The sequence below is a fragment of the Pleurodeles waltl genome, chromosome 8 (genome assembly GCF_031143425.1).
Source record: "Pleurodeles waltl isolate 20211129_DDA chromosome 8, aPleWal1.hap1.20221129, whole genome shotgun sequence".
Lineage (NCBI taxonomy): Eukaryota > Metazoa > Chordata > Amphibia > Caudata > Salamandridae > Pleurodeles > Pleurodeles waltl.
In genome coordinates, this window is record NC_090447.1 from 1,407,160,736 (window position 1) to 1,407,184,179 (window position 23,444).

The 23,444-nt window shown below is 44.3% G+C and overlaps 1 protein-coding gene across 1 annotated transcript in view; it reads left to right on the plus strand.

Moving 5' to 3' along the window:
• KCNE2 (potassium voltage-gated channel subfamily E regulatory subunit 2) overlaps window positions 1-20,549 on the plus strand; it is a 104,160-nt gene extending 83,611 nt beyond the window's left edge. Inside the window, exon 2 of the mRNA XM_069203214.1 lies at window positions 19,343-20,549. Within this exon, the coding sequence (XP_069059315.1) occupies window positions 19,355-19,714 (360 nt within the window). The 5' untranslated portion in view covers window positions 19,343-19,354 and the 3' untranslated portion in view covers window positions 19,715-20,549. The remainder of the gene's footprint in view (window positions 1-19,342) is intronic.
• Window positions 20,550-23,444: the final 2,895 nt, after the last annotated feature.

The following is a 23,444-nucleotide window of genomic DNA, read 5'->3' on the forward strand; positions in this document are numbered from 1 at the left end:
GGACTGTGGGTGGGGAGGCCTTGAGAAGAAAAAAAAATACATAGCTCAAGTGTGAAGGTCACAGACCTTCACACTGAGCATTGAGGGTTCAAATCCAGGTGTGTCCCTGGTCGTTTCCCTCTTTACATTTGTTTTTTCAATTTGTGCAGAAATATCTCATTCTAAATATATCAGTCATCAAACCTCTTGTCTCTCTTTCAATCTCTTTCTCCCACTCACACACCCACTCACACACTTACGTACTCACTCACAGGCCCGCTCACTCACACACCCACTCACAAACCCACTCAGACCCTCATGCACTCGCGCCCATCTAATTACCCCACAAATTACCACACTCATGACATCTTTGATAAAATCATTGATAAAGTGACTGCAACATCTGCAGTAAAATTATTGATCACATACCTGTGCAAGGCGAGGACGCAAGTTATGGTTACCTTAGGAACAAGTTATAGTTACTTGAGGCAACTCAATACCTGGTGAATTTCTATGGTTTTGTAAGTTTAAAATGTGAGCCTAACTATAACGTCCCTGTAACCTTTGTTTTTTTAAGTGAATGCATATACTATGCACATACATATATATATTTTGCAGTTTTTGTACAGCGTAAGCTCTACCCGGAGTTTAAGAGGGCTTTGCATGTGATTCAGTTACATCACAGAACACATTCATTATTTAGGCACAAGGAGATTGAGGGGCGTATATATTGTAATTTGGGGTAGAGCAGCACAGCAAGTCATCTTACTGCATCCCCCATGCCAAAGTGAAAGGGCAAGAATGCCCCATATTTGTTCAATATGTTTCATTCCTGTCCTTTCCCCTTGTGCTGGCACCGTTTGGGCAGCCTAGCGTCAACGCAGGCACCCTTGCACCTTGGTGCAAGGGTGCCTGTATTGTCGGTAGGATTATTTTTGTGCAGGCATGTGGCATCTTCCTGCACAAAAACAATCCTGGGTGGTGCGTTCCTCTTTCTATGTCTGCTGGTGAATGTAGCACACATGGAAAGAGTAAAAAACTAGGAGAAAGAAAAATATTTCTCCTCGTTACGCCTCACATAGGGAGGCATAAGGTTTTGGTGCTTCCCGAGGTTTATGTGATTTTGTAAATCTAGAGCAGAGTCAAAATCCATGGGTGTTGTGCAGGAAACCCCACCGCAGCACCAATGGAACACCTCCCTGGTGCATAGTAAGGAAATGCAGCAACTTGCGCTGCCTTGATCCATATCTATGGGGCTACACAAAGTGCCTTTGTATGGCCTCATAGATATGGTTTTGCAGTCTGCGCTGCCAGAGCATAAAAAAAGTGATGCTCTGGCAGTACCTGGGGCTTATACATATTCCCCTAAGTGTTTTGCCCAGAACCACAAGATGTTGAGCCTACGTCAAGACTCAAACCTGGTTCCTTAGTTCCAAAGTCAGCACCTCTGGGGTATTTGTTATTATATACTTAAAAACATAAACAATGGTCACGTGTACATGCACAGGCATGTGCATCTGCAGCCATGTCAAAGAAGGGTGACACTTTCAGTGCCTGGATAGCAGTGTCTGGGGAGCTGTAGGGCACTTGAATAAAGTTTACAAAATTATTATTATTATTTCAAAATAACACATTGGCCCACAATTCTTGGCAATGAAAGGAATTATGTTCTGTGCGAATGACAACCTTGTGCTTTCACAGAATTGTGACACTGAAACAAAGAAAGAACCTGTGGCTGAAATGGGATAACTCATTGCCCAATGCTGTAGTTGAAAGTAAATGTGCATAACACCACAACAGACCAACGAATGAAGAAGGCTGACTGAAAGCCTTTGTAAGTAATTTTATAAATAGTAGTACTACAATTAATAGGTCTTGGCTAATGCCAGATCTAAAAAGTCCTTGCAATGTTTGTTTACCCTAGGCCTTCAACATAAAGTCCTTCATTTAACTTATCACTTTGGTGCCAGAATAACTAGAGTGCAGAGTGTACTCGTGCCAGAGGTGGGTAGTGCAGTTGGAGGCTTTCCAACTGATTGGAAACTTCTATATAAAGAAGAGGCACCCAACTTTAGGAATGCAGTTGTTGCTCTAATGTAAATGTAGCTGAAAAAACAAAAGACAAGGCGTTTGGCAAAGCGGGTAACGTGCAATGTCTTGCATGAGGGGAATGTGATTGCTGCATGTTGCTGTGCATGCTGTGTTCTGATTGGCCAAGTGTTCCTAGGTTCATGTGGTGTTTTTGGAAATGTGCACACCCCTCTGGCAATGTGTATTTTATTGGGGCCAATTTGCTCAGGCCATTGTGGAGTGGGACTGATCTAAGATTCCTGTTCAGATGTTTGTCTGCTGGCTACATGCCACCCCACCTACGATCTGTCAATCTGTAACCTTAGGCCTATGTCTCAGACCCTGCCTAACCACATACTTCTGTGCCACGGTTGATGGAGAGATCATGACAGGTGCATTTAATAATGGTGATGCAATTTTGTTTTTATATATGAATGTATCAGTGGGCATCCATTTTTTTCAATATGAACAATCCGCCCTCTAGTTGCAATTTCAACTACACCATCTAACCCATACATGACAGTCACATTATTGGAGGATTGTTGTTCTTTGTCTATTACTACTTTCCTAGCTCCCTGTATTCTACCCAATTTGAGGACTGCATTTTTACAGCAGGAAACCCCACCTGCAGGTAAACAATATTGCCATGAAAACAGGCAACAATGATGTGCACAGATCGGTCAGCCACCGGGGGAGCCAGCAGAACCAGTTCATGAACCACTCCTGCTCAGGGGGACTTCCCTCCTCATGCATGTCTCTTTGCAAATGGTGCAGTGCTTGGATGGCAAAAGTCAGAGTCCCATTGTCCATGCCATTGGCCTGGCGAACACCGCACCCTCCGTTGCAGTCATTAAGTTCAACACATATTGATGCTGCATCACCATGAGGCAGATGGCTCTCAGTTCTTTCCTGATATAATTAAGGTTAAGATGAGTGCTGTTCATCATCTTAAGCATTTCCCACCTAGTTATTTGCAGTCAGCTGGCGTTGACATTTGTCTGCATGGTGAAGAAGAGTATGGACCCTCCCGCTGATATCTGTGCATCAGAGAACAGTCTGCATTCTTCCGGAATGTCCTTATACTGAGTCCAGCCAAACTAATCAGAAGTTCTTTTTTCTAGAGCCCGGTGCAACAGAGTGGTCTTCTTCTCTAGCGGGTGTTGGTACAGCTCTGACAGATCTTTTCCTGGAATAACCAGGGGTGGGGTGTGTATGGTGGTTAGGGAGCAGAGGACATGGGGGAATGAGCTGAGTGTAGGCAAACTCACCACATTGAAAGTAAGTGCCCATCAGCAGGGAGGTGCCCCATTGCATATCCAGAATGTGCAGAATTGTGCCACAGTTTTTGTGGTTCACAGCAGAACTGTTCCTTTTCCCCTGACACTTACACTGTAAGGAATATAGTATAAGTTTCCATACAATTAGGGGTTGCCCCTTCCATTCTATCCATGTATATCTATCTCAGTATCCCAGATTTCCTTACATGGGGTATCTATACTGTTATTCAACCCGCCCCTACAAGACTCAGTTCCCTTCATATCATCAAGGTGGATGGTCCTACACTGAAACTGCGTGTCTGGGGTCCAGTTGTTGTGACATCCTCAGATATGCTAAGGCCCAACCTGGACCACAGATGGGAGCAGGAGTAGACATGGTTGCGCATTGGTTCAGTGGTTTTGCTACTTCCAAGAATCTTTTTTCTGGAAGGTCTTGGGGCCAAACAGGATCCTCTCCTATGGTGCCCTTCCTGCACATCCCATCTAGCTCAGTTTGAATGTCGCTAGGCTAAGTGAGAAGGTACAGTGCTGTGGGATTGGTCTCGTATCGGGTAAGATTCACTATTACTCTATGGGGTTCTACTTTGTTGGGTTGTATCTTGGCCTTAATCTAGATATAGATGGAGAAAGCATTCTGCTTTTTCAGTGGCTACCTCTTGGGACAAGTAAAGCTTGTCTGTGTCTCAAGCAGTATCAGTGAACAGACTTAACATGACCTGGCTGATGTCTTGGAGTCCATGGCAGTCATGTACTGATACTATGCATTGTGTAAGAGGGAGCTGTGTAGTGCATGTGGAATGCTAATGCTGGGTGTGGTGTAATTGTAGGTGGCATGGGAGGGGTCCCTAAGCAAGCGATGTGACAATTTCTGGATCTACTCCATTTGACTCTGCATTTTCATGGCAATGAATGAATGCAGAGGGTATACAAATGTGCAAAACTACAACTTATTTAACATGGCAGGTCTTGGGATGAATCCTGGGGAGATGTCTGTAGTCCTCTGGTGATTGCAGATTTCTCAGTTTTTAAAAGTTCAAAAAACATTTGCGGTTCGGTTCACAGTTCTTGATCCTGTTGGGATTATACATGTGGTGCAGTTTGAGACAAAAGTTCACGATGCAGTTGATCCTGTTGGGACTATTGATGTGCTCACTGAAAAAGTGATGGTACAATGTATTGGTGATGCACTTGGAGGATTCATTGCAAACCTGTTTAATAAGAGCTAGGTTTGGTGTGTTATTTTAGAAAACCATTGTTTCCTTGCATGTGTTGTCTCCAATCATTCTTAGGGGTTACTGTGCCTTTCTTTGGGGGTGCGTTTCTTTCATACTTCATTCACACACTTTTTAGTGAGGCACCAGAAGAAGGCCACACTCAAGTTACCTATGTTTTTAAAAAAGTAGGATCTATTGTAAAAAGTGTGTTAAAAAAGTGGGTACGCATTCATTTTATGGGATGTTGGCCTGCCCCCTCTCCATGACTGACTAGGTTCATGGTGGTAAAGCATTTTTACGGAGTGATCTTGTGTGCATGTGGGTGATTTTAGTTATTAACTAGCACTCTGTGGGTGTCGCCATCCCTCCAGTACCCTAGTGTGTGCATGGGGATGCCATTGGTGCGGACAGTATCTTTCAACCTACACGTGCCTTGGGTGATTTATAAAGAGGAAGCGTGTTGCACCAACACTGGTTGGTGATTGCAGCATGCCCTGAGGTTACATGTATACCCCTCTAGCCCTGGCATGTGGTGTGCATTGTGACCCACCCTAGTGGCACCAGATGTCTTGACTAAACCCTCTCTCTAGAGACTACCTTTGGGTTAGCTTTGGACTTCTTTTTATTGATCGGTTGTCTGTTTGCTAGAGCTTCACATGATCTGTTATCTTAATTGTCGTGAACCAGAGTGGGGTAGGAGAGCTGTTGCATGGCACCCATGTGCCTCTGATATTGCGGTGTCCGAGACTGGGACTATTGCTTCCTCTCAGATGTAAGCTCTTGTGTGTTGGCTAATTTCTAGGCCTGATACAGGGGTGAGCACATTTCTGAGTTCTATTCTTGCTTGGAGCTGTGTTGGATCTTTTTGGATTCCATTTTCAAGGCATCCCCTTTCCCTCAGACCACATCCTTCCTAGACCTCGATAACTTTGAGGGAAAAGGAAGAAGCAAAATATTGTTGCATTGAGAGTTCGGTGCAAGGCCATGAACTCACTGAAATTTGCCCAAATAATAGTAATGAACTAGGGTGGCTGTTTGTTCTAGCGAACTACCTCTACCGACTCGGCAGCATGTAGTGCTTCATAATCTCTCAGATTTCGTGCATGTGATGTGGAGGTTATGGGGTCTTCACTATCCTGACTGTGCATCCTGACACTGGAGGGCAGCTTCATTTTGGAACTAAAAGGGGGACCTCCATTTGGCTGGTGGCTGCTAGTTTTCTGGGGAGACTATTGCTGATGGGACTACACAACATAAAGAAATGTCGGTCCCAGGCTGGGTGCCCAAGACTGGGGACCTTTCGACTTGATGATTGGAACCCACCCCAGTTGACTTGCAGGTCCGGGGTTCTGGGTGCTTGCTTTTAAGCACTGCTCAGGGGAGCCACCCTGCACCCCTCTATGTCAGACTGCCCTTCCCCTGGGTAGTGGCAAGCAAACCTCAACCTGGAGGATCAGCAGCAGAGTTGGGCCTACGCTGACGCAGGCACCCTGAATGACAGACTCTAGTGAGGATACCTGATCGACAGAAGACATACAAGCAGCCCTAACCTTCCAAATGCAAGTAAAGGCTTGAATCCCTAATGTTGTCTTGTTGGCCCTTCTTTGGAGTTTTGGTACAGTGAGTTCTGAGGTATGAGAAATGGATGCTTCGCATTGGGGGTTTTACCTTACTGTACATTTGGGTTCTGCGTTTGTGGGAAGGCATTGCTTCCCAAACAGTTACCCCTCCCTGCTGTGGTTGTGGCGCTGGTCCTTGTTGGGCTGGGTTCCCTGTCTGTGGTTGCTGTTGCCACGTGTTTGTTCAACCACCTGACCCGTGTTGCGATGGTGCGTCAGTGGACGGACTTCTCTGCGGCTGAGCTTAAGGTGCATTCAGTATTCAATGGGCTTGATTTTGAGGATGGAACTTTGTGGAGTCTGGCCCCAGGTCATTGACCTCTGTTCATGATATGCCTTTATCCGGTATATGTCGGCCATGTGGCACATTCTGTGGCAATAGTAACATTCTCTAAGGTCTGGCTGTTTCTAACCTCCCTGATTTCTATTGTAATAGCTAGGTTGAAACCCTCTATGGTTTTTTGGTGGAGCGCCCCTCAGAACTTGTGCCACTTGCTTGCTCGTGGCCAATGCAGCCCCCTCAAGGGCGGTCTTTTTCAATTTGTGTTGGACCAACTTAGTGGAGTCTCTCTGGGCTTGCTCATGTCTTTGCCTGTCTTTTTCTTGTTTCTTTTTGTGATAGTGTAATATGTGAGCTTGTATTTCTTGCCATTGTTTGGTGTCTAGCCCCACTACGCTGTCCAACTTGCTGTCAACATCAGGGCAGTGCGCGCTCTACGGGTGACTAGAATGCAAAAACCCAGCACTTTCAAGATAACGTAATTTATGCATTGTGCTGATATGCTGTTGTTTAACCTTTTGCATTGCAGAATTTAATCCTGAAGACTTATGTTCAAGGTGCCTATAAATACTGTTCATTTGCAATGTACTGCTGCAGGCTTTCAGAGTGTGTCAGGGTGTGGTCCCTTTCCAGGGCCTTCTAGAAGCTTTCCCTGCAGCATGCCTGGGTGTGGTTTGTGGGCTGGGCCAAGACTCTGTATAAGGGAGCCAGCCCAGTTCCACGTGCTCACTATTCAGAGGTCCCGGTGCAGAGCAGCAGCAACTTCCTGAGCTTCTGTTCCGGAGGCCTACTTTGATCTTTCAGGCCTTGCTCTTTTACTTTGTCGGTGATTCTTGATCAGGGCGGTAAGGCGGAGGTCGGGCTGGGCCCCCGATCCCGTTCTCGAAGGTTTTCGAGTTCTTGGGCCTAATTAGCATGATGAAACAATTTTGCTCTTGTGCGTATGAATGTGCGCTTGATGTTTTATGGCATTTACATGCTGATACTCGAATCGGCAAGACGCGCAATTCTTTACTCGTATACAAATCTTGATATTCATTGTGCGCTACCATTTATTGCCATTTAGAAGGTAGCATTCGAATCGGCAAGACAAACGATTCATTTCCTGTGCTTAATTCATGTTATTCATTGTACGCTACCATTTCTTGGCATTCATATGGTGGTATTCGAATCGGCAAGACGTGCAATTAATTTCTTGTGCTAAATTCATGATATTCAGTGTGCGCTACCATTTCTTGGCATTCACATGGTGGCCTTCGAATCAGCAAGACGCGCAATTCATTTCTTGTGCGTAATTAATTATATTCAGTGTGCGCTACCATTTCTTGGCATTCACATGGTGGCCTTTGAATCGGCAAGACGCGCGATTCATTTCTTGTGCATAGTTCATGATAGTTAGTGTGCGCTACCATTCCTTGGCATTCACATGGTGGCCTTCGAATCAGCAAGACGCGCGATTAATTTCTTGTGTTTAATTCATGATATTCATTGTGTGTTACGATTTCATGGCATTTATGTGGTGACATTCGAATCGGCAGAAGGCGCAATTCATTTCTTGTGCTAAACTCATGTTACTCATCGTGCGCTATCATTTCATTTCATTCACTTGGTGGTATTTGAATCAGCAAGACGCGTGATTCATTTCTTGTGCTTAAATCACAATGTTCATTGTGCGCTACCACTTTATGGCATTTACTTGGTAGCCTTGGAATCGGCAAGACGCGCGATTCATTTCTCGTGCCTAACTAATGTTATTCCTTGTGCACAATCATTTCATGGCATTTACAAACTTTTGTGGAAATCTGCAATTAGCGCAATTCATGTTCCGGCATTTTAAGAAAACTAAAGTGTTAGAATTCTAGATGTTATATTGTATGTTCACAATAAGTCCCTCAAGTACAGTTCATATGGTGTTGTAGAAATCTTTCAGATTATGTCCTGGTCCTCATGCAAAAGACTATGCTTGAATTTGAAAGCGTAATTCTAGAAGGTTCTGATGTTTAAAATTCATGTGTAACATTTAATTGAGTGGTTCATTGGAAAGTTATATTAATCTTTCTTGATTCCCTCACAAGTATCCCGACATCTTGAGGCCTAGGGCCAGATGTAGCCTTTTCCGATTTTGCCAATCGGAAATTGCGAGTCGGTGCGACTCGCAATTTCTGATTTGCAAAATCGGATGCAGAACGGTGTCTCAGACACCGTCTGCGAGTCGCTATGGGGTCGCAAAGACCCACCTCATTAATATTAATGAGGTGGGTCTTTGCGACCCCATAGCGAGTCCCTTCACTCACAGGGACGGTGGCCTGCTGAAGACAGTAGACCTCCATGTCTGTGACTGCCTTTTAAATAAAGCAGTTTTTTATTTTTTATTTTGCAGCCTGTTTTCCTTAAAGGAAAACAAGTTGCAAAATAAAAAAAATAATGAAACCATTTGGTTTCGGTTTTTCAGAGTAGGCAGTGGTCCATTGGACCACTGCCTGCTCTGAAAAACCCTTTTTGGCAACATTCACAAAGGGGAAGGGGTCCCATGGGGACCCCTTCCCTTTTGCGAATGGGTTACCACAAGTGGGACACTGGTGGTAACTGCGAATTGCTTTGCGACCGAATTCGCGGTCACAAAGCAATTTAGCATAGCGATGCGAGTCGCAAATAGGAAGGGGACACCCCTTCCTATTTGTGAGTTGCATTCACAATTTGCGAGTCGGTACCGACTCGCAAATTGTGAATGAGCATCGCAAACGGCATGTTGCATGGCGCAAACTGCGATTTTCGCAGTTTGCACCATGCAAAATGCTTGCTAAATCTGGCCACTAGTTATTTAAGTCCATGGTTAAGTTATCCATATTTTCGGTATGACAATGCTTAGAGTCATAGCCTAGTAATGATTAATATGATATAATCTTGATATTGTGTGTTTTAACCCTTTTTGCTTCCTACAGGTCACCTTCCCAGCTGTTCCCTACCTAATCCCCTTTTCCCCACTTGGACTCTCTTAGACTCTGTGACATTCTAATCAGAGCATTGGAGCTTTCTTGTGGTGGACGTGTTGGGAACGTGCACAGACCCCGAGGATCTGGTGACTCTGACACTTGCTTTGCATTTTGGTGGGGAGCCTCTTTTTGAGGGTATTGTAAAAGACGCAGCCTGGGGGCCCATATCGGCCTAATGCTGTCCTGTCTCTTGTCCCCATCGTTCCCTCATCATATCCATAAAATCAGCTATAGTCCCCCTAGGTTTCATAGTTTCTGCCATTAGACCTGGGATGCGAGCTTGGGCGAACAACGTGTTTGTCTGCTCTCTGATAAGATTAGCAGACTTTTGACATTGCCTATTGCTAGGTTCATTCCTGCAATGTTCTTCTCAAAACATGAGATCCATTTTCCCGCCCCACCGAACAATGGTGTGAATTTGGTCCTTAGCCTTTCTTTATCCATTTGAGCCCATGAAACATAGATATCACTTATATTCACCCATATGTCAGGCCTTCCAACCCTGAAGGCTGGGTGCAGAGTACCTGTGTGTGAGGGTACCCTTGCACTAGCAGAGGTGCCCCCATGACGTCCAGGATAATTTTCCCGGACCTTGTGAGTGCGGGGACGCATTTTACGCATGTACTGGATATAGGTAACTACTTTTGTACAGCTTCACAATGGTAACTCTGACTAAGGCTGTGTTTGGTATCAAACATGTTGGAATCATACCCTAAGGCTTTTACAAGCATTGGTTGTATGATTCCATGCACTCTGGGGGCTCCTTAGAGGACCCCCAGTACTGCCGTTACAGCCTTCTGAGGTTTTTCAGGCAGCCACAGCTGCTGCCACCTCTCCGACAGGTTTCTGCCCTCCTGTTGCTCAAGCAGCTAGAGCCAAGGAAGGCAGAACAAAGCATTTCCTTTGGGAGAGGTGTGTTACACCCTCTCCCTTTGGAAATAGGTATTCCAGGCATGGGAGTGGTAACCTCCCAGAGCCTCTGGAAATGCTTTGAAGGGGACAGATGGTGCCCTCCTTGCATAGTCCAGTCTACACCGGTACAGGGACCCCCAGCCCCTGCTCTGGTGCAAAACTGGGCAAAGTAAAGGGGAGTGAAGACTCCCCTGTCCATCACCACCCCAGGGGTGGTGCTCAGAGCTCCTCCAGGGTGTTCATGGGTTTTGCCATCTTGGATTCCAAGTTGGCAGGGCACTCTGGGAGCATCTGAGTGGCCAGTACCAGCAGGTGACGTCAGAGCCCTCCCCTGATAGGTGCTTATCTGTGTAGCTGACCAATCCCCCCTTCAGGGCTATTTAGGGTCTCTCTCTTGGGTGGTTCTTCAGATTCAGATTGCAAGACTCCAGCAGGAATCTTCTGCATCCTTTACTTCACCTTCTTACTGAAGAAACTGCATCTGGACCCACCACGAACTCTACAAACTGCAACAAAGGAGCAAAGACAACTTCTGCAACATTGTAACTTCAGCTCCTACCAACAACTGCAACGGTTTCCAAGTTGTACACCCTCCGAGCACTGCCTTTCTTCAGCCTGCACCGGAAGAACAAAGGAATCGCCCTTGAAGTGAAGGAGTCACTTCCTTTCTTTAGCAGGCACCCCTCTGCAGTGACGACCGGTGGCTTGGGTCCCCTCTCCTGAAGTTGTGTGTGGATCCAGCAACATGGTGGTGGACTGAAGTAGTCCTGATGGTCTTCACATCCAACTGTCCAACTTTGGTGGAGGTAACAGCTTGCCTCCCCACGCAAGACAGTACCCCGTGCATCGCATGTTTTGCAGTTGCCAAAGCTTATTGGCATCCTTCCACTAAGTTCTTCGTGCACTGTGCATCTCCACCCCCCAGCACTCCATCCTGCACAGCTTCCTGCGTGATTCTCCAGGGGCGTGGAATCCCTCTGTGTAGTGCTGCGTGGGCCTCCTTTTGCACCTTGTTTGTCCGCATGCTGTGGGACTCCTGGGTGCTCTACCTGGTCTTCTGAAGGCTCGCTGAGTTGCTTAGAGCCCCCTCTGACTCCCTCTCCTGGGTAGAGTCCACAAGGTCCCTCCTGGTCCCGGGCAACACCATTTCCCCTAACCACGAGCTTTACGCGTGCCAAGGCTTATTGGCGGAATCCAGCGACACAAACCAGACTGCAATCATCCATCCAGCGTCTGACATCATCTGCACCAACCAGGAACCTCCAACCATCTTCTTGGGTGCAGTACTGACTGTTGTTATTCTCCGGTGGTTCTTCTTTTGCACCTTCAACTGAGTTAGCAGGGGCTCCTTTCTCCCTCGACTCTTCAAGGCTTCTTGGACTTGGTCCCCTTCTTCCACAGGTCTTCAGGTCCAGGAATCCATTGTTGGTGTCTTGCAGTCTCTTCTGGTTCTTGCATACTCTTCTTTCACATGTTCTTGTGTGTTCTAGGAAAGTTACTGCAATTTACTTCTGCTTTCCTGGGCTCTGGGGTGGGTTCTATTACTTACCTTTGGTGTTTTCTAATACTCCCAGTGCCCCTCTACACACTACACTTGCCTAGGTGGGAAAACAACTTTTGCATTCCACTTTCTTAGTATATGCTTTGTGTTCCCCCTAGGCCCATTTCTAACTATTGTGATTTGCACTATTTACACTGTTTTCTAACTGGTTTTACAGCTATTTCTGCATACTAGTGTATATAATGTTCATAATACTTACTTCCTAAGGGAGTATAGACTCTATGGTATTTTTGGCATTTGTGTCACCAAAATAAAGTTCCTTTATTTTTGTAACACTGAGTATTTTCTTTAATGTGTGTGAGTACTGCATGTTTAATGTTGGTATTGCATGAGCTTTGCATGTCTCCTAGTTAGGCCTTGGCTGCTCATCCACAATACCCCTGGAGAGCCTGGCTTCTAGACACTGACTACGTTTCACTAATAAGGGATAACTGGACCTGGTATAAGGTGTAATTACCTTAGGTACCCACTACAAACCAGGCTAGCCTCCTACAGTGTGCATTGGTTTTTCTAATATTAACATGGTAATGAGGCGGAAAAAAAACATGTCTATTAATCAGCTCAAATGACTTGTTTCACTCTGCACTATTACAAACACGTCTGTTAAGTAAAAGAAAGAGCACCAGCTATTCTGTTTACCTTCCACTGAAATATAGGTAGTACTATGGTGTCTCCATCTTGCTGTCAGGGGATTTATGCAGTTATGCCGCAGAAACAGTGTTTGCACTAGTTATTCCTCAAGCCCTGTGAAAAGTTCACAGTGTGTCAGAAAGAGGCTACTGGTAAAGTTAGAGCTAATTATGGCTAATTATTATGGGTATGTGTGTCTGTGTGTACGTTTGTGTGCATATATGTCTATGTGTGTGCACATGGTGAGTGCGTGCCAAAATCCTCCAAAGTTTGCCACCCATGCCTGCTCACACATGGTAGGCCATCTGCGAATGGTAAAATATAATACTGAAAAACGTTCTAAGATGGATACCCATAATAGCAGTACCCACACAGTATGTGATATACTGCATGCAGCAGCAAGTGGCCTGGTAGAAGTGTGCGTGGAGCTGCTTGACCTTGCAAAAGTAAAAAAAAAAAATGTAAGAAAAGTTTCACCACTCAAGCAGTGTATAAATAATATTTGTACCTACTGACATGTAAAAACAGTATTTTGCACTGGTCCCTTTGTGCAAACATTGATAAGGCAGTTGCAAATTGTTGGACTTAGCCATTTCTGCAGGGTTCCCAGACTTTTTGCCTTCCTTTTTTGCTGAATTTGTTTTTGTTGGCCTTAGGACTCTGTGCGCTTTACAGTTGCTAACCTGTGCTAAAGAGCTTTTGCAATCTACTCTAAACATGTTAGATTGGCTAACACCCAATCTGTGTATTTAGTTTACTTAAAAGATCATAGTAAAGTTGTACTATATTTGCCCAGGGCCTGTAAATTAAATGCTACAAGTGGGCCTGCAGCACTGATTGTGCCACCCACTTAAGTAACCCTTTGCCATTGCAGTCTGTATGTGGGAAGTTTTAAACTTCCATGTCGACCTGGCAAAGTAAACCTTTTGACAGGCAATAACTTCCCTTTTTGATACATATAACACACCCCTAAGGAAGGTCTTGGGCAGCCTAAAAGACAGTTTGAGCTGTGTTTAAAAAGTTGGACATGTACTTCTGAGGTTTACATGTCCTGGTAGTGTATGTTTAGTAAATTACTGAAAGATCTATCTCTCCTGTAGGATAACATTGAAGTTACTTTATTACATTTTGCAAGTGCAATTTCCAAATGGGAACAGGTGGCCAGTTCATGTTTGGTGTCTCAGGAATTGCAATTTAAAATCCTAACTTATTGTGAAGTCAGATTTTAAAATACAATTTCGAAAATGCACTTTTAGAAACTTGGCATTTTCTTGCCTTAGCCATTTGGTGCCTGCAGCCTGTCTCTGGGTCATATAACTGGGTGCAGCTGACTGTTGGGTTTTGCTTATTTCTCCTAGTCAGCCACACACAATAAGAAGCTCAGGTGTGACTGGATGGGACATGTCTGGCAGGGAGAGAGGGAGGAGCTGGGCCCAATCCCACTTACACTTGAATAGTCTGCACCCTGTCTCCACACAAAAAGCTTAATACCCCCTGTTGTTATTCTGGAGCCAGGAAGACAGGGCATCTGTGCATTTCAAAGGCATGCCTCTAAAAGCTTCTCAGAACTTCAAAGGCACAACTGTTGATAAATATTGGACCTCAGGCGCCAACTCTTCAGTGCACTTCAGGATCTGTGGATACTCTGACAGAATTACTGCTGTACTGCCTAAAGGGTTGCTACTCTGCTGGACTGCTGTTCTGAAACCTTGCTGCCACGCTCTGCTGTCCAGCTGCCTGCTGCCTTCTTGCCTGTGTGAGAAGGTTGGGCCTGCATCTCTTGAACCCTGAGTGAGTCCAAGGGCTAGATGGTTGGCCTCTGGATCTGTAGCCTAAGGGACATAACAAACTTCCAACAACCTGTACCTAGACTCTGTCATCTGTAAGTCTACCCTGCCAAGTGGTGCCACCCCAGGCCTGGACCCTTAGAGGTGGGCTTAAGGTCATCTGTGGATCCAGTGTAAGTGATGCATCTCCTCTGCTGCGAGGTGCAACAGCAAGCAGAACTGATGCATCTCCACTGCTGCGTGGATTGGAACTGTCGCAAAGACCCTCATCACAGACCATCGGAAGCACTGCTGCACGATGCACCATCAGTGCAGGCCCTTGCATCCCTGGTTGATGGCTGCCTCGACAATGATGCAAGACTCTATATCGCAGCCTTGTAGCTCTTTGGAATAGAGGTACTGCCACGATTATGTACCGCATTCCTGACACTGACTTTTCATTGCAAGCCCGATTGACAGGATCCTCAACTATGACACAGGCCCTCTAATTTCAGCCTCACCACATCTCAAAACTGACGTACCACTTCTGCTGTGCAACACATCTTTGATGTGGATCCTCTCAAGACTCTGTAAATCAGGATTTAGGGTCTTCTGTTCAGCTGGCCTAACTGGGTCCCTGTAGGGGGCCCGCCCTCGATCGCAGTCAGCCTGAACATGTGACTTTGTCCCAGTCCGGCAGGACCAGATATCCACATTTGCATTTCTCCTGTTCTACTGACTATATTGCTGTCATTTTGGTCTTGTTTTATTTATTACATTTTGCTCTATTTTTCTAAATTGGTGTGGGATCCTTCTTGGGTGGTACTTTTCACCTTATTACTGTTTGAAGTGTTGCATACATGCTTTACACATTGCCTCTAAATTAAGCCTGTCAGCTCTGTGCCCAGCTACAAGGGGTTGAGCACAGATTAATTTGGAGATTGCTTGTGCCTTGCCCCGACAAGGACTGTAGTTGCTGCTTGACCAGGGCTCTTATCCCATTATATCAGTAAGCCAATGTCTCACACAAATTATGTTACAAAATTGCAGAAAAAGTAAGGGTGTAGATTAAGAATTGGAGTACCAGATCATTAAAAATTAATTTCACCCATTTTCAAAGATTATTAATTTCACTCCCTCTCCGTGCAAATGTTTGTCAGGAGCGCACATTACATCCAGAGATCTATGCAACCTGTATTATCATCTGTAAAGCTTGCTAGGCCTGAACGACTCCTTTAAACATATTTTTGAGATGGCACATTCTCCTTCTCTCAGTCAGGAATGACAATGATGTAATGAAATATTCAGGCATGTAGTCAATTCATGCGGGCTAATTCATATCATTAACCATTTGCCTCACCTTGACAAAATAACATAATTCCTATTTCAAAGAGTTCACTCAGCTCAGAACAGCAAGTGACGTTGCTGTGCTGCACTGTGTGAACAGCAGAGAGCACAACTGTGGCCTATCTTGAAAGGGCTTATGAAGTTCTGTTTTGCCCATGTGCAAGTGCACTCAAGGCTGCCTAACAGCAACCAGGCACCCTACACAATAGAGCAAGAGCATCTGCGTTAGGGTCAGGATAGTATTTATGCAGGAAGTTGTGCATCAAAAGTATGCTTTGAGACTATGGGGGTTATTACAACTTTGGAGGAGGTCTTAATCCGTCCCAAAAGTGACGGTAAAGTGACGGATATACCACCAGCCGTATTACGAGTCCATTATATCCTATGGAACTCGTAATACGGCTGGTGGTATATACACCTCCTCCAAAGTTGTAATAACCCCCTATTTCTGCTTTGTATGCGTGATACAGAATGAGATATTTCTCCTCAATACTCCAACCTCAACAAGGGTGCTAGTTTACTGCGAACCCTTGTCTACGAGTCTTTTTAGAAATGGGTTTCATCAAAACTATGGGTGTCTGCAAGTGAACTCCCATGCACCACCCATGGAAAGCCTGCATGATGCAAAGTAACACAAGGTAGCCCTCAGTGTTTCCCGTCCCGGCTGTCTGCCCCATACATTAAAAATCACTGACAATGCCAACAGTTCTAGCTTTTATACATTGAAGAGCGTTTTCTGTTACATACACAACAGAGAGCATGATACGAAGTTTCAGTCTCACAAACACAGAACTAATTCAGCACAGCAGCTGTCATGCAGGCTTCCTTCACAAACGCAAACAGCTATAATAACGCCAGATACATACATGCACAAACACATACAATGAGGACGAAGCACTGCAGGCCCTTCTCATACAAAGCACATACAGTGTGAGCAGAAATAGTGCCAGCTTCATACACTGGACAGGTGCAGCCCAAACATCAGAGTAGGCACCTATCAAGCACACATAGAAGGTACACTTCGGGGAGGAGGAGTAAAAGCTTCAAGTGTGCACAGAACAATTAAAGTACAGAAAGTAATCGTGCAAGGTTTACACACTCCTTCAAGCCTGTATACAGCTCGGACACAAAACGTCAAAGCTTTTTTTCACCCACAGAACAGGTACAGCATAGATAGCAGCACTTTACACATTGCACACACATGCACTCAAACAACACACAAGAGCAATGCATAGAAGATTCCCAACTGTGGGACATGCAGGTGCTGAACACACTCGTGCAGTACTTTTGCACCACTTAGCAAGGCTTGAAAGCACAACCCAGTCAGACGAGTGGGTAATTACTACCTGCATATTGCATGGATGGGAGAAAGGTGAAGAGATGGGAAACGTGCACCAGGCTTGGTGCAGTGGCAGGTAGGCACGCCTTCTGCATGTGGTTGTAAATGAAGGATGGGGTTGTAATGCCATATACAGACCAATCTCCAATTGTGGCGTGAGCGACATTTAGATCCTGCTTTTGGGAAAAGCCAGGACCTTACTGCTCTAAGGAAGTTTTAAAGGTTCCTGATCATCCAAATCCAATGGGTTACAATATTCCAAGCTTGCAAGCCTATAGCGAGAAGGAGCTTACATATAAATTCCACTGCATACATACCATCGTCATATGACGAGCAATTATATAAGTATCATTAACTGATTATACAAATCATGAAAACATAGTAGATTTTCTTACACTTTATTTGCAGGATCATTACTGTCTTTTGGGAAAGTCACCACTGGTGGACAGACGTGCAGACCTACTTCATTCTCATAGTAAACTAGTCAACCACAAGGAGGCAACATCCTCTACTCACAAGAGGATGGGCACACCATACTAGCATCCTAGGCTTTGGACTACTTGACAACACGGCATGTGATACCTGCTTGCCACATGCCCACTTCCGTCATGGAAATGCAATATTTTCTTCATAGTGCATCTAAATCACCACTACACAAAAGGAACTACGAAATATTGTTCGGGTTAAATTCTGCCATAGGTGGCTTATTTGAAAGCCACAAACTCTGTTGACTTATAGTTTGCAAACCTAATAGGGCGTGCTGTAACTTAATAATGTGTCAAGACCGAGTGCAGGCCTCTTGAGAAGTAACTTAAGAATTCAACATCTCAGCTGATCATGGGGGCAAGAGATTACAACATGTTATGCATATTCTGTATTCAGTGCAGCTCAGCTGCTTTCCCTTGGTGCAAAAATATCTATCAAACTTGTAGCATTGCCGCATATGATATTCCACATAAAAAAAAAATCACAGCAAATAGTGCAACTCTAGGTACTGTGTCACTAGCGTGCGGGCTGGGCTAGAGTCTACTTCTGTTTCAGAGAGCACTAGTAATGTATATTTTGTATGTATACTTTTCATGTGTATTTTGAAAGATACGATGTCTGTACAATATTTGCAAGATGTCTATTATGTTTTATGTTTTGATTGTCTTGTAATTGTTTAATGCAAAAAACCGCAATGATTACCTATTTGATGAGAGAATTGCACAAACAATTTGTAACAGTATTTATTACATTTTGTTCTTAATTTTATTATTACCGACTTACACCAATAAAACTATTCCATTGAAAGAAGGTAATTGTACAGCCTACTTACAGAAACAGGTGAGATTCTCCCATTACCACCTTTCCCTTTTCTGAAGCCTCCCACGATTACTGAGTAATATTATTTGATCTCTTCCCTTTGACCTGTTAATTTGAATAATACCTGAGAAGATTGTGGTACAGCGATGCAGCCCACCTTGTCAATGTTAGTGTATTTGATAAAAATGCATTAGCGTTAATCACAAAAAGTGTATACTTTTTCCTAATAAAATGTGAAGGCACATTCCCAATTTATGGCCAGATGTAGCAAAATTCAAAATTGCGAGTTGCAATTTGCGAGTCCCAGCGACTCGCAAATTGCAACTCGCAATTTGGAATGCAGAAAGGTGTCTCAGACACCTTCTGCGAGTCGCTATGGGTTCGCAAAGACCCACCTCATTAATATTAATGAGGTGGGTCGCTTTTTGCGACCCCATAGCGATTCAGGGCACTCACAGGGATGGTGGCCTGCTGGAGACAGCAGACCACCATGTCCGTGACTGCTTTTAAATAAAGCTGTTTTTTTTTTTAAAGTGCAACCCGTTTTCCTTAAAGGAAAACGAGCTGCACTTTGAAAAAAACCGAAACCTTTAGTTTCGGCATTTTTCAGGGCAGGTAGTGGTCCATTGGACCACTGCCTGCCCTGAAAAATTATAATTTTTTCCAGACACAAAGGGGAAGGGGTCCCTTGGGGACCCCTTTCCGTTTGCGCCTGGGTTACCATCCACCTTAAGTGGATGGTAACTGCGCTTTCATTTGCGACCGCAATCGCGGTCGCAAATGAAAATGCATAGCATTGCGAGTCGCAAATAGGAAGGGAACATCCCTTCCTATTTGCGAGTCGGAAATGCATTTTGCGAGTCGGATCCGACTCGCAAAATGCATTTCTACATAGCAATGAGTCTTTAGCGACTCGCAAACAGCGATTTTCGCCGTTTGCGACTCGCTAAACCCTTGCTACATCTGGCCCTTAGTGTGGTAAAAATAAAGAACGATCTAGGACCTTTGAATAATGAAAATTTAACAAAGTTTTTTTTTCATTCTTGTCAGTTTCTTGCAGATATGTCCATGTTACAGAACTTCACGCAGGTACTGGAAGATACCTTCAAAAATGTTTTTGAGAAATACATGAATGAATTGCAAAGCAACACAACGAAAAAAAATAAAGAGATTCGGGAGAAACTCAGCGCTGAAAACTTTGACTACGTAATACTGTACCTGATGGTGATGATTGGAATCTTTGCCTTTATCATTGTGGCCATACTCGTGAGCACGGTGAAATCAAAGCGACGAGAACACTCCGAGGACCCCTACCACACCTACATCAAAGAGGAATGGACGGAGAACAAGAACCTAGACCTCAAGGGCACCGTTCATGAAAATTCGTGGGCAAAGAAGTTTCCTGGTCCAGCTGCAACCTAATATGTACCAATGGACGCCAACATGCTGTAGGTTTTAAGATGAACTCATGAATCAGCTGTTAAGAGTGAATTTTAAATGCATAGTAACCAGCAGAGTATTTCAACTGTGGGGAAGAAATAACCAGACGAAGACTTCTCTGAATAGCTGACTTGACAAATCTGTTTTTGTTAAAATTCACCTTTTCTTTTCTCTCAAAGCCTTCTCCGTGTCGATTAAAACAACCCAAGGAATGCCTATTTTGACGAAATTGATCCCTTTGATATTCTTATTTGGATGGGAACGTCCTACATCCAACCTCAGTTCAATTTGCTCCGGCCTCCTTTTCTTTTCTCTTTTTAATGGTCTTACTTTTCTCTACATTTTTCCTTTCTGATTCCTGTTCTACTGCATCTCTTTTTTGTTGAAAACCTCTTTGTTTGTAATGTGTGTTTTTATTTTCCCATCTAACTAGACTCCTTTCCCCTACACAACGGACTCCTTTTACGATCTGCTTTACATACCTTCTCTTCTGGCCTATGAAGTATGTTTTTATTCACTGAAAAAAATAAAGGTTAACATGAAGCTGTGGTTTGCTTTGGTAATAACACCTGAACAAATATTAATACAAACCTCAGAAATTCACTTAAACTTGCAATTATGGATAGAAAACAAACCTGAAAATCAGTGAAACTAACCAGTTATTCTTCTGCAAGTTAACTATGATTTATAACCCCCGTCATGCACTGCTTATGAACTCACATATGAAATCACTGACATGTTAATTTACAGTGATGCCATTGTTACACACATCATTCATGCTACTGCTGTAGACATTAGTTTTGATTTTACTAATAATGTGAAGGATGAATTTAAATATTTACATTATAATTAGGATGAGTAAAGCCTTTCTTCATAATACTTTGTTTTGGGTCTATGGTTTATGTGACTGTTTATAAAGTAATGAATACATTTTTTGGTTATGTTTGTTATATTAGAAACATAATGGTGGATCTTTTTGTTGTGTGAGAATAGTTGAATGTTTGTATGATGATTATATAAGTATATGTTACACTGTGTGTGATTATTTACTGAGGTAGGGGCATGGGTTTAATGCTTATGTGCATGTTAATGTTATTTTATGTATATATGAGCTGCACACTAATCTCCTGCAAGGGTATCCAGGCACTTGCAGGTAGGTAGGCTGTGCCGTCCTAGGGGGAGATTCCTTGGAAGTCTTCTGCTTCTTGCTGAACTCAGGAAGCGATGAGGGGGCTCTAATGTGCTGTGTCAGATCACTTCAAGCTTTAGTTGATATGTGAGAGAAGGTGTGCCCTCCAGTTCTGTCTTGTGTATGCGGGGTACCTGTGCTAGGGGGTGTCTGGCAGATCAGAGGTGCCTGGAGAGGTGGTGGAAGTGTATGCGATTAATCAGGTAGGTTGTGTCTGTGTTGAGTAAAGTTTGTATGTGTGTGTCTGTGTTTGTATGTGGGTGTGTGTGTGTATGTGTGTGAGAGAGAGGAGTTTGAACTGAGTGTGTTTTTGTATAGGGAGTCAGTGAAGTTCTTTGAGATGTTTAGAGATGTAAGTGAGGCGAGGGAGGTTAGGGAGGCATCTACCTGCAGCATTTTGAATGGCTTAAAGCCTTGTTGAGCAGTTTGGTGACTCCCTCATAGAGTGTATTGCCGTAGTACAGTCTGCTAGTGATGAAGGTTTGTTTTTTGTTTTCCTGGTGTTCTTTGGTAGACCCTTGAAGATTTTCCATAGCATTGTCATGATGTGGAAGTAAGTGGAGGTCACTGCGTTTACCGGGGCTGACATCTCGAGTTTCTAATTGAGAATGGTTCCTAGGCTTCTGGTATGAGTGGTGGGGGCCAGTGTGGGGCCGATGTATGCTGGCCACCAGGAGTTACAGGCAGAAGTCTTCTTTTTGAGGATCACCAATTCAGTTTTGTCTGTGTTAAGCTTTAGGCAGTTGGATCTCATTCAGGTGGCCAACATGGACATGCAGGTGGTGAAGTTGTTTTTTGCTGCAGGGGTCTTGCCCGATTGGGAGAGTATCAATTGGGTGTTGCCTGTGTAAGAGAGAATTCTTTTTTTAATGTTCTTCTTGTAAGGAAAGAGCAGATCCAGTTGAGTGCAGGTCCTTGAATTCCCACGTCATGGAGTCCTCTAATTAGGGTTGGGTGGAAGACTGTGTCGAAGACTGCTGAGAGGTCGAGTACAATGAGGGCCCCTGTTTCTCCTGAAAGTAGGATCATCCTGATGTGGTCAGCTGCTGCAATGAGAGCAGTTTCGGTGCTGGAAGTCTGATGAGTGGCATCAATGAGTTGGTGATTGTCGAGGTGGAGGGTGAGTTGCTTATTGATCATTTTCCCAATAACTTTGGCTGAGTAGGGAAGAAGAGAGATTGGGCGGTAGTTTGCTAGCTGGGCAAGGTCGGCAGAAGGTTTCTTCAGTAAAGCATTTAACACTGCATGTTTCCAGGGAGCACTGCTGGGGTGGTAGAGGAGTTCAGGATGTGAGTGAGAATTTCCCTGATTGGAGAGGCACTTATGTTGAACATGTGGTGGAGACAGAAGTCTGCTGGGGCCCCGGAGTGGATGGTTCTAATGATGTTGGTGGTTACTTCCATGGTTACTGTTTTCCAAGTGGCAGGGTGTTTCAGAGGTCTTTGATGGGTAAGCTGGTGGGTAGGTGGGTGGGGTCCAGCTGGGGGTCAAAATTGTTGCAGATGGTTACGATTTTGTTGTTCACAAATTTGTGCATAACTCTTGCAAGGATGTGATATTGTTTGTGGTAGTAGCTGCTGCGGCGAAGCCCTTGACAATCGCAAAGATCTCTTTGCATCTGTTGGTGCTGATTTCTATGCACTCTACTAGGGCCTTCTTTTTGATTTCTGTGATCTGCTGGTAGTAGCGTCTCAGAGCCACTTTGAATGAAAGTGTCTTTGTGATTACTTTTCTTCTCTTCTTTCCAGTTGTTTGGCATGTTAATTAGTTGTTCCAAGTTCGTTGGTGTACCAGCTCATTTGCTTCCTGGCTCTCCTTTGATTTGTTGTTTTTGCAGGGTGCCAGGGCGTCAACGCAGACTGTGAGCCATTTGTTGAGTTGCTTGCCATAGCAATTTAGATTGTCAGTGCGGTTGGGCTTGTTCATTTGCAGGGTATGGGACCATTTTGATTCAGTGAGTCTATTCATGTTACAACAGGCCTTGCTGGTGGTGGCAGGGTTTGTCTGGTGAGGAGTGTTGGTTTGGAAGTTGCTGATGGAATGGTCAGTCCAGGTGACAGGCATGGTGAAGGGATTTTGATGTTGTTAAATGTGGCGAAGACTGGACTGAGGGTTTGTCCTGGGAAGTGTGTTGGTCCAGTGACATGTTGAATGAGTCCAAGGTTTCCCAGGCTTTTGTAGAGTACTGCAGAGCTTTGGAGATTTAGGTTCTCAAGGTGGAAGTTGGGGTCTCCAAATATGATGTCTTACCACAAAATAGAGCATTAGAATTATCTGCTTTTGCCACTATCTTACCTCTAAGGGGAACCCTTGGATTCTGTGCACACTATTTCTTACTTTGAAATAGTATATACAGAGCCAACTTCCTACAGTGTCCAAGATACCCCACCCCAAGACCCTGAAAAGTAGGAGTAAAGTTACCCTACTACCCCAGAAAGACAGTAAAGTTGAGATAGGGGATTCTGCAAAGACAACAACTGACTGCAAAGCACTGAAGACCGATTCCTGGACCTGAGGACCTGC